General features: G+C 50.5%; 5 protein-coding genes across 5 annotated transcripts; 3 read left to right on the top strand and 2 right to left on the bottom strand.

Annotated features, from left to right (window-relative positions):
- Positions 1 to 168: 168 nt before the first annotated feature.
- Positions 169 to 1,591, bottom strand: BO66DRAFT_422525 (Zn(II)2Cys6 transcription factor; the record flags this gene model as incomplete). Its single annotated transcript, XM_025650051.1, has 1 exon — positions 169 to 1,591. The coding sequence occupies one exon, from the start codon at positions 1,589 to 1,591 to the stop codon at positions 308 to 310; it is 1,284 nt and encodes a 427-aa protein (XP_025500796.1). The 3' UTR covers positions 169 to 307.
- A 282-nt stretch (positions 1,592 to 1,873) lies between these two features.
- BO66DRAFT_355966 (NAD(P)-binding protein) lies at positions 1,874 to 3,326 on the top strand (the record flags this gene model as incomplete). The annotated part of the gene is made up of 4 exons (XM_025644866.1): positions 1,874 to 1,978; positions 2,038 to 2,258; positions 2,318 to 2,664; positions 2,717 to 3,326. 4 exons carry the CDS (start codon positions 1,874 to 1,876, stop codon positions 2,968 to 2,970), a joined length of 927 nt encoding a protein of 308 aa, XP_025500795.1. The 3' UTR covers positions 2,971 to 3,326.
- A 1,587-nt stretch (positions 3,327 to 4,913) lies between these two features.
- BO66DRAFT_394252 (uncharacterized protein) lies at positions 4,914 to 8,650 on the top strand. Its single transcript, XM_025647956.1, has 5 exons — positions 4,914 to 5,884; positions 5,945 to 6,625; positions 6,685 to 7,371; positions 7,421 to 7,870; positions 7,929 to 8,650. The coding sequence occupies exons 1-5, from the start codon at positions 5,267 to 5,269 to the stop codon at positions 8,514 to 8,516; spliced, it is 3,024 nt and encodes a 1,007-aa protein (XP_025500794.1). The 5' UTR covers positions 4,914 to 5,266; the 3' UTR covers positions 8,517 to 8,650.
- A 733-nt stretch (positions 8,651 to 9,383) lies between these two features.
- On the top strand, positions 9,384 to 11,173 carry BO66DRAFT_394251 (putative tubulin-specific chaperone c). Its single transcript, XM_025647955.1, has 4 exons — positions 9,384 to 9,515; positions 9,600 to 9,760; positions 9,820 to 10,548; positions 10,612 to 11,173. The coding sequence occupies exons 1-4, from the start codon at positions 9,395 to 9,397 to the stop codon at positions 10,816 to 10,818; spliced, it is 1,218 nt and encodes a 405-aa protein (XP_025500793.1). The 5' UTR covers positions 9,384 to 9,394; the 3' UTR covers positions 10,819 to 11,173.
- BO66DRAFT_404321 (uncharacterized protein) lies at positions 11,103 to 12,824 on the bottom strand (the record flags this gene model as incomplete). Its single annotated transcript, XM_025648926.1, has 6 exons — positions 11,103 to 11,125; positions 11,179 to 11,689; positions 11,798 to 11,889; positions 12,114 to 12,178; positions 12,570 to 12,694; positions 12,762 to 12,824. The coding sequence occupies 6 exons, from the start codon at positions 12,822 to 12,824 to the stop codon at positions 11,103 to 11,105; spliced, it is 879 nt and encodes a 292-aa protein (XP_025500792.1).
- Positions 12,825 to 13,560: the final 736 nt, after the last annotated feature.

Below are 13,560 nucleotides of genomic sequence, written 5' to 3'. Positions count from 1 at the left end.
AAATCTACAAGGATCTTTGTCCCAGCCCCAGTGGTACTGTATCAAAATGCTGACCAGACATGTGAAGCTTTTTGATTCCAGGGAAGCTGAGTCACTTGGATCACGGTCACATAGGAGTAATTAGCTGTGGGCTTTGTGTTCTATCAAAACAACCGATCTTCAGTACAAGGAAGCCATTGTATTTGTATTCAAGCATTTATTGAGGACACTCACTCATTGATTTGCCAAGCACACCAGTCCCAGCGACTTGCTGCACTGGTGTGAGCATCCCCTTCATGGTGATCCTCTGAGATTCTCTCCATAATTTTCAAGTGAAAGGCATAACTGAAACTCTGTCACGGCTTGGTTCGCAAAGGGAGAGTATGCTTTGTACTCGAAGATCGGCACTGCAGCTCAACACGTGTCGGAGAGCCAGAAACTCTTGATAGGCGCGGTCAGTGATCCACCAGACGTCTGCTTGGCAGAGAAGCTCTAACCACAACATTAGGAGCAGCAGCGCCCGTTCATCTCGCTCAAGCAGAAGATTCCGGTATGCTGCAGATATCTTAGGCCCGAATGACAGCAATGAGTTAGTGCCGTGGGAATTTGATTCATCTTGCTGCAGCATGGGAGCGATGATGCTCAATGGAATATAATACGGGTTATTGTCCGGAAGGCTACTGGTAGTGACATCACATAGTTCTTCCAGCGCACATCGCAGAGTCTGAGACAAAGGCAGATCCTGCGGAGTAGCGGGCGGGGCTTCCAACGCAAGCCGCTCCTGTCTTTCATTTTTCAAACGCCAGAAGCCTTGCTGCGGGTTCTGTTGCATCATTCTTGCTAAGTAGCCTAGTCCACATTGTACGGACAGCCAGCTGAGGTTGTTGACCCTAGCCGCTGCAGTGGGCTGGAATACCCAAGATCTGGATGGCGATCTCTCATGCGAAGCAAAGGAGATCATGTTTAGGAGAAGCGCGGTGGCATAGACAGCGTCTAGCTTACCTAACGCTGTCGGATGCTGCGCGAGCTCTTCCCTAAGCAAGCGTGTTGCTGTCTGTGTATGAAGCCAGCACGCCTTCTGGTGCTCGGTCCTTGCAGGCTGCAGATGCTGCAGATGTCGAGCCGAAAGTGCTAGGAGAGCATTATGAAGCATCGGGATGGATGCGCAGTTGGGCAGCAGAAACTGATTGAATATCTCCCTTCCAACTTCAGACGTCAATGTTGCATCAAGGCAGCCGTCAACATGCCGTAGAAGATACATTGATCTGGGTGTTGGCGATATTTCACCAGGAAGCCAGGATCCGTTGGGATCCAAGCAGTTGTTGACATGACTATAATTGCCTGTCACACAGCCTGGCCAGACAGGCTCGTGATCTTCCGAGCTAGCCTGACTGTAGGCAGCACGAGGGTCACCATACACACACAGCGTCCGGCGCTGGCAGCATCTGCGGCAGCTGGGGCGAATCTCATCGCATTTGACTCTACTGCTCTTGCACGCTTGGCAGCCTCCACGGGACTTGGTATGAGACTTTCGAGACAAGCCTCGCTGTTGGGACTGTCTCTTGGGTGCGGAACTAATCCGAAATTTTCTCAGCCCGGGCGTGATATCCATTGGGCTTTTGAGGGCGGTTTAAGCGAGAACTGCAGACATTGAAATGCGTAGGTACGTAGTTGATGGTCGTACTCAGTATCCCGTAGTCACTCGGTAGCCTACGTCTCGGCGCTGCAACAGGCGCTTCGAACCTAATCCCAAAAAGGCAATTTTCGTATCGCAGAGTGGAGCGGCCATGACATGATAACTATGCGGACCAAGTCTTCGCTATAAATTTGAGCTTTTATCCCTCGCAGATATTTGTCTTTCACGAGAGCTTTACTGAGCATATTGAATGATAAAATGGTTCGTGTTGCTATCGCTGGAGGCCATGGTGGTGTTGGCCGCACAATTGTGGAGGTGTTGAATGATTCTTCTGAGCACGAGGCTCTTATCCTATCCCGCAAGGTTGTAATCATAACATATCTTGTTTCTCTAGGTGCATCTTTACTGACAAGGCTGAGTAGTCTGATGGCGAGGGTGGCAAGACCATTCAAGTCGATTATGGAAGCGTTGACGGTTTGGTTGCTGTGCTAGACACACATCAAATCGACACAGTGATCTGTTGTTTCGCCGTGGAGGGAGATTCTCTGGCGGTATCGCAACTGAACCTCATCCAAGCTGCCATCAACTCCAAAGTCACTCGGCGATTTGTGCCCAGTGGCTTCGCCATTCCATATCCTCAGGAGTATGTTCCGCTAGGATGGACGCATACTTTTTCGTGCCACTTAAGCTGATGAATCTTAGTGCCGTGAAGCTTTTGCCGCAACTTGCGGACTATTTCAAAGCGATTGAAATTCTCCGACAGTCTGATCTTCAGTGGACCGTCTTCCACAATGGTATCTTTCTTGACTACTTCGGTCCATCGACGCTCAAATCATACCTGAAACCGAATGTCTTCGTTGTGGATTTGAGAAACAAGATAGCAGGAATCCCCGGAGATGGCGAAGTTCCAATCACATTCACCTACACCTTTGACCTGGCCCGGTATGTTGTCGCCATGCTCGACATGGAAGACTGGCCCGAAGAAAGCCGTGTGATCGGCGATACTGTCACCTGGCATGAATTCGTCAGGCTGGCGGAGGAGATCTGTGGTGAGTCTGGTTTTCGCTTTCTCCGAGAGTCTTTTCTAATTCGAACCGCCAGGCTGTCGATTCGAAACTCATTATGACAGCATAGAAAAACTCCGGGGGTTCGAGATAACCGAGTTGCCTGGACATCAAGCCCTGTATCAGCATTTCCCGAAGAAAGCCTTCCAGTGGTTCATGTCAATCTTCGAACTGTATACCGCAGATGGCACATCCTGCATTACGACCCAGGACTCCTTGAATAAGATCTTCCCCAACATCAAGCCGCTTACTGTGCGAGACATGCTGGTCAAATATTGGAGTGATGAATGAAGAAACCAATAGGTCCATGTAGGTAAGCCACCCCGATGGTCGGGTGCAAGCAAACGTGGCTCTTTAACATGATTAGAAGCCGGATTTGTGTCGAAAATGAATTTGAAGATCCCGGAGGATTTCAGGTTGTTCACCTGTCGAGGGACAATGTTGCGCATCATTTGGAACATTTTGTGTCCCTAGATGTAAATATCGAGAGTCTAACTGCCGATTTGGTAGGCTGACATGCCTGGATCGTGCCATGAGAAATTGATAGCTGCTTAGGCTCTTCTGCCCAAGGATTTATGCTGTGCGTCTGCCAATTAGCACGCTGAATGATTAGGTGGCTGCCAGGTGGTGTTTGCACGGAAGCCACCGGGAAATGGGCCTCTCCAGTGGGTCTTGCGAGCGGAAAGTGATCCGTCCGCCGCAGTGCTGGGGTCTAGAACGGGGCCGTCAACCCTATTCCGTTCCAGTTCCTTATTGTTCAGTAGAGCCGTGATTTGTAGCTCTATCTTCTTCCTACTTTATACTCCATAGTGTGTGGAACAACGTGTTGGATGCGCATCGGACCGTCTAGCTGCAGGTTGCATTCCATACCCTGTCATCTGTCACCGGATAAACAGACCCCAAGGACAAGGACTTCTGGCGATTCCAGAGCGGGTCGGTAAGCAGGATGACATTGGATAGTGCAGGGGCCACTAATTGTAGACCGGCCGAACGGACCGTGGGGTCCAAAAAAGAAATCCACGGCGTGATGTGCCTGAATGAGGACGGATGGCCGAGGATAGACATGTCAGACAGTCAGAAACAACAGTGAAATGGCGGGGTAGACCGATGTTCTTCTTTCCTAGGCGAGTCAGCATGTCTCTCTTTGTTGACGCACGGCATTACTCCGTACTGTACTCCGTACCTAGCAGGCATGTCTTTCGACCCCAAAGTCTACTTCCTTAACCGAGAACAACCCCTGAAAATCCGATAATGCGAGGGATCCTGGTGGTTGGGTCAGCAAGTCAGAAGGAAAAATAAATGGAAAAGTAAAAGAAGAGTGCGTGATTCACTTCAAGTCTTCTGAGGGTGTACTCCGTAGATGGTGGGTTGGCGAACTTGGCACGGAATGGGGAACAAACCAGTCAGGCACGGACTCCCTTGTCCTTATCTGCTCGGCCTGACAGGGACGAGCCCCTCTTGACACCCACACATCCACAAACTACAGAGTACTCACGTATCGTTGATCGCTCTTCTCCCATTTATGAGGGTATCTTCTTCCAATCGCAATTGTCGGATCCACGAATCTTACTGCTGGCTTCATCATTATTCATCTTCCATTACTTACTTAGCCACACCCCCCCTATCAATTTGAGAAACAAATCTGCCAAACACCTACTCCGTATTCCGTATGGTAACTTGTTGGAGATCGGTAAGTGTCCAAGGTTTCCTTGAATCTAATAAACTGATTTATCATCCTTAGCTCATCGAATTAACAATTAGTACCACTCGAGCATCGCATCAATCTTTTCACCAAGTCTCCCTGCAAAATGATTGAGAATTGGTTTTCCCACTAGTCCTCGTCTGCATGCATTCACCCACTCATCACCTCCACGAGGATCCCGAGAGTAATGATCGTCTCCGTCCTCAAAATGGTACTCCATACCAGCCCATCTGATCCCTGATCCTCTCTTTTAGCTTCATGCGGAGTTCGTTACAATGATTACAATGATTACGATCTCCTGTCGGAAAGGACTACTGCCACTTCTGTATTAGTTCGACCGACCGTCTAACGACAACACCAGCCTGTGAGGCTGGGGCGCTTGCAGCCCGTGCCATTAGCGGGCCTAAAGGCAACGGACAAACCACATGTAAGACAGACACGCAGCCTCGCATATCCCTAAGCTGGAACCCCCGACTAGACCATCTTTCAACTTGACTACCGCGAATTGGAGCTGCACCACCTACTCCGTACATAAGGCACTTTTTGGCTCTAGCACTGCTTGCGATTCGTCCTAATCGGTCCCGGTCACCTGGCAGAGAGCGGGCAACGGCTGCTGCACTCTGTCGCTCAGTCTGTCGGTTTCTTGTGCTTCTTACTTTCCAATTTCACTCACACTCGTCTGCTTCTCTGCTATTTTTTTCTGCCCTCCAGGGCGCCCCCCCCAACTAGCTTGCCCCTCGATGCTTTGATCTCCGTCTCTGGACCTCATTCCCAACTCCTGCTTCGTCTCCGTCTTCTACCCTAGCCGTCTGCGAACCCGTTTCCCTCGAATCCAACTTGACTTGCTCGCTCTTATGTCCGAGGCTTGTCACCCCTGTTTCCTCCATGTCACATCCACTGGTGGCAGCCGTGTGGGAACAGCTAGGGCGCCGTGATCTAGCAAATATCCTTCGCGAAATTATTGGCGAGCATGTGCTAGACATCGCGGTATCTCAGCCGGACGGCCAGTCCGCCTCCATAGAACCACTAACCCGAACTGTTTTCTGGATCAAGACCATCTTCGATGCGCAACGAACCTACCTTCAGGGCCTGGCGAGCGTCCACGAATGCCACCCCTACTTCCTTCCTTACCTACTGCCTTCAGAGACCGTCTTCTCGACATTGATGTACCTGCTGAAGGTGAAGCTCGAGCTTTTCCCTTGCAACCGATCTACCGATCCAGAACTCGTCGGCTACCGACATCTCATCGCACATACTCTACTCGCCGGTACTCGAGTCCTGCTGCTGCGCGGAGAACCCATTCACACGGATAAGAAGTTTCGATTCGAAAAAGCAATGCGAGCTGCTTGGCGGAATTCGGACCTTTCAAATGTTGAGCGGTTTCTTATTAGTGATCTTCTCCCCAAAGCAGTTGACTCTATCGGCTCGACTGAGCTGTCAGCGACTCAGACTCTTACAATCGATCGTGGAAAACCCTACCTGCCGTCGTTCGCCGCAGGACTGGTAAGTGCGCCTATTCGACTGCTATCCCGACTCCAAAATAAAGGCTCACGGCGTCTACAGTATCCAGTTTCGGGAGCGCCGGAGACCCTCATCACAGACCTCCTGACAGGATTAATGAAAAACAATGCCGACCAACTGGTTTCATTCAATTTACTCCTCGACGTCCTCTGGGCAGTAGATTCTGCCCTTGTTCAGTGTCACATAGATCGCCGTCGGATTTCCCAAGAGCAAGGATATACGAGTTCCACAGCGCTGAAAGTAGACGAGGCCTTCAAGCAAGCACAAGAAGTTAAGAAGAAGTTGACTCGAACGGTACTGGCGGCCTACGATGATGAATTCAATACGGCGCCGCTTCAGGTATTCGCCACCATTATTCTAACACAGACGGCCGATGATACTCCTCCGCTACAGACACGAAGGATTCGAGATACTTGGTCGCAGCTCGCCGGTATTCGGGAATCATGGGAGCGGGCCCTGGGCCAGTTTGTTCGTTGGCTCATCAACCGGCGGGTGCAGATGTGGGATTGCAATGGTGAACTCGAAGCATTTTCGCATGATTATCAGCAGCATTTGACTCAGTGGTTGCAAAATTCATCGCCTGCCGACTTTGACCCCACTGCACCGATCAGAAAAGGCCGTCCTAGCACGGCGGTTTACGTCGTCAACTGTCCTGCGGTGCATCCTGTGCCGGGAGCCATGTTGGAAGAACAATTGAGAAGCCATGATCGGAAGGCTTATGAGGTATGCCATGCTCGCAACAATTGAGGTAGGGTTAGACATAGAAGCTGATTCTTTGTTAGCAATTCCAAGGAAGCCCCGACTTTCTAACCATGGATGTCACATGCCCTCTATGTCCTGGCAAAGCACGCATCCAACATGCTCGTATGATAGAGCCTCTCGAACAGGTTTCTGACGCCCTACACCTCTTCTCGGACTCGGATGGCGAGGGGCAGCCGTCCCTTCCCGACTCTGCTTCTCGAGCGACCACTTCATGTTCGAGCTCGCTCAGCCATTCTACAAGCCACTCATCCCGCCTTGACTCGGTGGAGATAGTGAAAAGTCCGACCTCACCAACACCTCCTGTGACAGCCGTTTCGAAAGCAAATGGCAAGACTCCTAGTGTCACGACGTCAGAAATCTTCAACCCCGTCCTATCGCGCAGTCGGACCGACCAGTCATTCGATAAGCAAGCAATCAAGACTCTTTCCCGTGATCTCAAAAATGTTAAGATACCCTTCTCGAGCGGGACGTCACTTTTCCGGAGGAATTCTTCGAAAGGACAGCAATTACCTCGTCAGCCCCGGTTTTGTTTCTCGGCCACTGGGAGCTGTCTGCTCTTCTGGGGTGCCGGAAGTAACTGGGTCATGCGATTTGAACTAGGTCAGGGCGAGGGCAAGAAGCCAAAGAGTCACAAGTATGACATTCCGGGCGTGCAACAAGCTGCAGCAGGAGATCAACGATGTGCCGTCATCGCTTCAGTAGGACAGGTAAGTAGCTTGCATCGCGAATCTTGGGCTAGTGCTGACAGGAACTCAGCATTACGAGCTCCTTGTATTTGAAAACGACAGTGATATCCCAGAAGCATATTTGACAATTGAGACTGATCACCAATCACTACCAATAGGTTGTATGGTCATGTCTCGTAACGATAGATATGTTGCCTTCACGCTCAAAGACCAAGTTCGCGTTTATGAGATTTGCACCAGGACGATTCAGAGAGTCTCCCTCGGCAGTGGAATGGACCGCGTATCGGACTTGGGCAACCGATCCTTGATGGGCTCGTTCTCTGGTGCTAAAGAGTCTGGCTTCGAGGCCCAGCGACAAGAGGCTGTGATCGAAAGGAAGCTCCAATTCTCTGCCGATGGCAAACACTTTGTGATCGCTACCCATCTGGGTGATCACTACGCTTATGTCGATGTGTGGAATTGCACGTTCCAGCAATGGAATATAGTCCCTGATAGCTCCAAGTCCTTCAAGCTTCCTGCTGTGTGTCTGCCCGTTTAACCCTACATCTGACACTTCATGGCTTACTGATATCCATTAGTGGACGACGAATGATGGGGATCTGACTGGCGTGTACTACGATACCTCTCATCATGCGGTATTATTGACCGCATTCTTCGGCAAGGAATATCCCTTGTCATTTTCCATGACGGACAACAAAATCACCAACGATCCGTTCAGTACACGAATCGTACATGCAGCACAGTCACCATCCGGCACTCGCTTTATAATCGCGAATGGCATGTGCGATATCTATCTATGCGATGCGAAGGCCTCTGGCGGCCTCAATCGCTCGCGGTTGAAAAAGGCGTCGTACAAGATAAATCCAGCGGTATTTCGGCCCGGACAACTCGCACTAGCGTTTCCTCAGGAGTACGAAATGTTGGCATTTTGGGTGAAGACGGGCAAGTTGATGCTGAGGACCGTGCGAATGCAGGGGGGCATTGAAAGTGTCAGTGATTATGACCTGCGATCCGACTATGATCGGCTGGTAGTCGAAAGACCGCTTGTTGCCGACATCCAAACACAGCGCAGACGGCATTCACTATTATCCCATGAGTTGGTGGCAGAGATCGATGGCCTACCCTCAATTCCTCGACCAGACCTACCTGAGCTGTCATCAACATAAGAGAAGATTGGCAGAGGGTGAGGTCTAAGTCCAGGGAGTCTGTACGTTCTATGATGTCGGCGTTGGGTGTCTGGTCTCTAGCGCTGCAGACAGCGTATGTACTTATGTGTGATGAAAAATAATATACAACAACTAATACACAGCATCCAATTGCCGGCACCTTGCTACTCGTAGATGAGTGGTGGTGGCCTGACTTTGCCCCAGGCACCATGGCCCCAAAGGGGGATAGTGCGGGGAAAGCGGAGAAGTTAATCGCCGGGACCCGATTGTAAGCGACGTCACCACCTGGGCTTCTCCTCATCTCCTCATCAGACAACGAGCAAGACAATTTGGAAGGAAAGCTAAATGCTCCAGCTGCACCAAGACATCGGGACAGTTACTCAAAGCTTCCGTGTGGTGCATATGCTCTCATTCGGATCTAGGTGGGTTGTTACTACTTTATTCCATCTACCCTGAGTAGCCTGAGCTTTCCCCTCAGATTGCCACTAGCGCCGGCTGATCGACCCCGGCCATGAAAAAACGCCCCGGTCGAGGTGGACTGACTTAGTTGCCTGCCATTGCATCGGCCTCCTGGAACTGACGGTTTTCTCTCCTGATCTTAGACTCTTATCCTCTGTTGTTAGCCTGGGCGAAATATCCTCGTCCCCAGCGAAGTTGCTTTGAAAAAGCGACCCTTTAAACCCCCATATCCCAAACCGGCTTGGGAAACAGAAGATTGGTCGACGTCATCAATACATTTCTTCTGTCTCCAATTCCTCCTACAGGGATCCCCCCCTCTGTCAATCTGCAACTCTCAGTCTCCCTTCTCCGTTCTTCCTCTGTTCCTTTTTCCCTTTCTTCTATCTTCCCTTGCCATCGATTATATCTCTGTATCCATCATGTCTATGCCTGATTTCGACACTTCTCGACGGCCCTCACAGGCCGAGAACCAGACGATCCTTAAGTCCGAGATACCATTGAAGGAGCGATTTTTCCGCTATTTTCAGCATGAGATCACCGGTATGGCTTAGTCAACTTAATTGATTGTCCTGCGAACTGGCCTTTTGGCAAGGAGAAAGAGTCTGACACGTGTGCTTGCTGCAGCCCTTCAGGAACAGATGGATCGGTTGGCAGATACTTCCCTGATAGGGGGAGAGCGGACGGATGCAACCGATCACTGTCTGGCCGGTATTGCGCGCTTGTCCAATGAAGTCAAAGATGCGGCTAGCTACATTCCCACCTACGATCAGCGGATATACGCAGAAGTAAGCTGTTACTTTATGTCGAGGGTGAAAGTGCAAGGCTGATCAACGGTGGTATACAGGCTATCAAAGCACTGCAGGACAAACTCGTCGAGACCCGGGCTGCCGTGGAACCGCGCCCCAAGTTCAGTTTCAAGACTAAGAAGAATGCCTCGGCCATCTCTCTCTCTGATGCGGCACAAATGGCTGCGCAGGTACGCAGTATCCCCGGATTCGCCTCGCCCGGCTCGTCCTCCGTGGGCTCCTCCGCCGCTCAAACCCCGATGTATCCGTCGACTCCGCTCAATGAGCCCGACAACCGGCTGCACCTTCTGCAACGGCCGGAGATTGCCCCCACATCGATTCCAGCTATCCCGGTCGACGAGGGAGCGGATGATAAACTCAAGCCGCCGGAGCAGCCCCATGGCTTCGCAGCCACCGCTATTACCTCCGTGTCCGTGAATAACCATCACAACCTCCACATCATGCTGCCATCCTCGGGGTCTACAGCCAACGTACCCGCATCTATCACCTCGCTGCGCCACTGCGTGGTCGACATGTCAATACCGACTGTCAACGGCAAGCCCTACGCTAGTCTCACCGCGAAGAATGTGAAGGAGAGCCTACTGGTCTGCGGACAGATTAATGGCCCCGCTCACATCACCGACGTGGAGCATAGTATCGTCGTGGTGGATTGTCGCCAGTTCCGTATGCACAACTGCTCCAATGTGGACGTCTACCTGAGTGCGTCCAGCAATCCTATCATTGAAGACTGCACCAACATCCGATTCGGTCGCATACCCCGCATCTATGTGAGTATTTCCAAATCATCCCATCTTGCTGTAAGCACTAATCTAACCACCCACGACACATAGACATTGAACCACGATCGGCCCGACGACGAAGACCGCTGGAGCGAGGTCGAGGACTTCAAATGGATCAAGCCCGAGCCAAGTCCGAATTGGAGCCTGCTCGATCCCGAGGATGCGGTTCCCGAAGAGGTTTGGGCGGAGATTGTGCCCGGAGGCCCCGGCTGGTCTTTGGAGGATATTCTACGTGCCATAAACATCTCAAAGGTCTAAGTCATTGTATTGTGGCGTAGGCGTGGATCGTCAAAGAAATGGGAGCGTGAGGCGTCGGGGAAATTTACGGAAAGTTTTTCTTTCGTTTGTATCTCACATTTGGCTTTATTGCATGAACTCTTTTCCATGGAAAGGTTGATATATACGAGGGAAGAAACTTGGCGCTCTGGACAAGGACTGCGCTTCTAGCCGAGAATAACGACGGTGGGTTGTGCCTCATTTGTCATTTGGTGTGGTGATCCGCATGGTTGCATGCTCGCCTTCCTGCTTTTGCTGCTGGCTTTCTAAGTGCTGATATCTGATATCTCTGCATGAGATTTCCATTTACGCCGAATTTAATTTCACCTACATTCTACTTACTTGCCTTGTGGTTGATGCCACCTGTGGTGATCTCACCCGGTTCCAAATAGACTTGTTTACATCTGAGGCGTTGGGGGTTTGCCCCAAGCGACGACTGGGTTGTGTGCCGCCAACTGAAGCTTTCATCTGCAGCCCACCGCATGATAATGTGCCGCTCAGGTCTAAGTTGTAATGCAAATACAGCTGGGTGGTATGCATGACACATCTCCAGCCAAGGACGTCGCTTGCGGATCCAGGCCCCATAGGTATAGGAAACCACGGAATCGACTTCGCACGCAGACCAAAGCCATGAACGCCGGGACCGAAGCCGCCAAGTGGAGGCCCAGACGCAGCCGTAGCCGAACGGGATCCCGGCCAGGATGGGCACGATCCAGTGGGTGGTGGAGGGGGGCGTCGGTGTCCCCGCAAGCCCGAACAGCGCAATCGGGGGGCAGAGAGGCTGGCCGCAAAGCACGGGTCGCGTCGATGACTTGAGGATGCGGCGGTAGCGGAGGGGGGCCCAGTAGAGTACCTAAAGAACTCCTCACAAGTCTGGTTGTCCATATTCCGGGATACACTCATTCGGACGTCCTGGATCAGCTGTTATATCACGGTCAAATGAGAACGGTGGACTTCTTACTTTGATTCTGAGATGCAGGGAGATCGATGATAGTTCGTTGGTATACTCAGGTTTCGGACTATCCGCAGCGGGACTCCAATGATTCGAGGATACTACATCGTATTGTTTATCTCTTCATTTACACCTTGCGTTTGCACTGAGAATCATCATTATACTGTTTTTCAAGATATTAGCTTATCTTGCGCTCCAGCCGCATGGTGGCCGATCTTGAGTTCAGGGGAAGACACGATATGCTCTGATGAAACAACTGGTGGAAATAGAAGTGGAGCTCTTAATCACAGTCTGTGCTCTAGGGCTAGATCAACGCAATCAGCACCATCCTCCTCTTCCTCCTCCTCCTCCTCCTCCTCATCATCATCATCATCAACAAGAGGAAAAAAACTATTGGATCGCATCAACAACCGTATCTTTTGACCTGTTTCTCCTCCCAAATCTCCATCTCTCGAGGAATGAATTGAACTGTCTGACCCATGCTACCCCGTAGAAGAGCACGAGGTCTCGCTCTGGCGCGATTGGGGGCCTTCCTAGAATGCGCGAGAGCTCCAGGATAAGCGGCACGGTGCCAGCCACCGAGCCGGGGGTATCTTGCATTTGATCAGTGTTGAGAAATCTCGAATCTGGACTGTGACTAGGCCGGCCCTGTCACGACCTGTGACCTGGTGCACAGTATCTCTCGATCCGAATTTCCTTCGCGGATCGTGAAACCCCGAGCAACAACATCATTTGCGCTTGACCCCGCGGAGACTAAATGCCCGATCGCGCGGTGGCTTACCTCCTGCTCATGCGTGACGACTTTGATAATGTGAGGGGTTCGATGTCGGCAACTGGGGTAAGCGTCACGGCTGCTCCCAAGCCGGGTTCTGTTGTGATCAATGTTTTGGAAGCGTGAAGCGTTGACTTGATTGAGGGAGAGGTATTAGCTGAGGTCTTCCTGTTGTTGGAGACACGCTTGGACTGCTATGACTTTCCGGCTCAGATCTTTCAGATCGCGGAATGGCTTGGGAGGCGAGACGCCAGGGATGGCCATGTCTCAAGACTAGGATTCGAAGAAGATCGAGAACAGAATGAAGATCAGAAAACAGGTTGTCCTCTTTTGAAGTAAATAGTCAAGCTTCTTATATAGACTAAGTCTCGTTGAGGAAGTTCCCAGTAGTAATTTAGAAAACGATAGAAAAGATGTACTGGGGAAAAATCAAGTCAGTTAATATGATACTGAAAACTAAAAGGATAAAAGAGATGTAGTAGTAAAAGAATTAAGTTGGTTAGACTTAGGAGCGAGATTCTAAGTTATGTCTTCAGCCAGCTGTATTTACAAAAGTAGTTAATAAAGATATCAACATAGGCTTAGAATTGGCATTAACTAAAAGAGAATTATATTTTTTTCTAAAGGAACAACAGCCCTTAAAGCAATATAAATAGGGTAGATAGTTTTAGTATTTAGGAATTCACCTAACATAAGGTTGAGGTAGTCAAAGTCCGAATACAAGTCCAGGCCGTAAACAAAAATCAAATCTGAAAAGGTTCTACAAGCGAGAGAATAATAGAAAGCACTATGTTGCATTAAGGCAAGTATCTCTGATGAGGGCATTGTGGCGGACGGCTGCATTGTCGGTGAATGGAGTCGCAGGAGGAATTCATCAGCCAGGTGCAAGCTTAGTGAATGTATCATGTGGTGAACGTATCGGACCTATAACCTCTCTAAGCTTTCGAGGCTGAGTGGTGATTACGATTAGTTGATTACGACCTCCCAGATGATCTTGATG

Source organism: Aspergillus aculeatinus, assembly GCF_003184765.1.
Source record: "Aspergillus aculeatinus CBS 121060 unplaced genomic scaffold BO66scaffold_46, whole genome shotgun sequence".
NCBI lineage: Eukaryota > Fungi > Ascomycota > Eurotiomycetes > Eurotiales > Aspergillaceae > Aspergillus > Aspergillus aculeatinus.
The sequence above is the reverse complement of the archived record's forward strand: the minus strand, read 5'-3'. Positions and strand labels throughout refer to the sequence as shown.

What these genes read in the sequence shown, in the direction of transcription:
- BO66DRAFT_394252 (XM_025647956.1), top strand. Translation starts at nt 5,267, where the DNA reads ATGTCACATCCACTGGTGGCAGCCGTGTGGGAACAGCTAGGGCGCCGT. An exon ending in ATGATCGGAAGGCTTATGAG is followed by an intron (nt 6,626 to 6,684) that starts GTATGCCATGCT and finishes ATTCTTTGTTAG; the next exon opens with CAATTCCAAGGAAGCCCCGA. An exon ending in TCATCGCTTCAGTAGGACAG is followed by an intron (nt 7,372 to 7,420) that starts GTAAGTAGCTTG and finishes ACAGGAACTCAG; the next exon opens with CATTACGAGCTCCTTGTATT.
- BO66DRAFT_394251 (XM_025647955.1), top strand. Translation starts at nt 9,395, where the DNA reads ATGTCTATGCCTGATTTCGACACTTCTCGACGGCCCTCACAGGCCGAG. An exon ending in TTTTCAGCATGAGATCACCG is followed by an intron (nt 9,516 to 9,599) that starts GTATGGCTTAGT and finishes TGCTTGCTGCAG; the next exon opens with CCCTTCAGGAACAGATGGAT. An exon ending in ATCAGCGGATATACGCAGAA is followed by an intron (nt 9,761 to 9,819) that starts GTAAGCTGTTAC and finishes GGTGGTATACAG; the next exon opens with GCTATCAAAGCACTGCAGGA.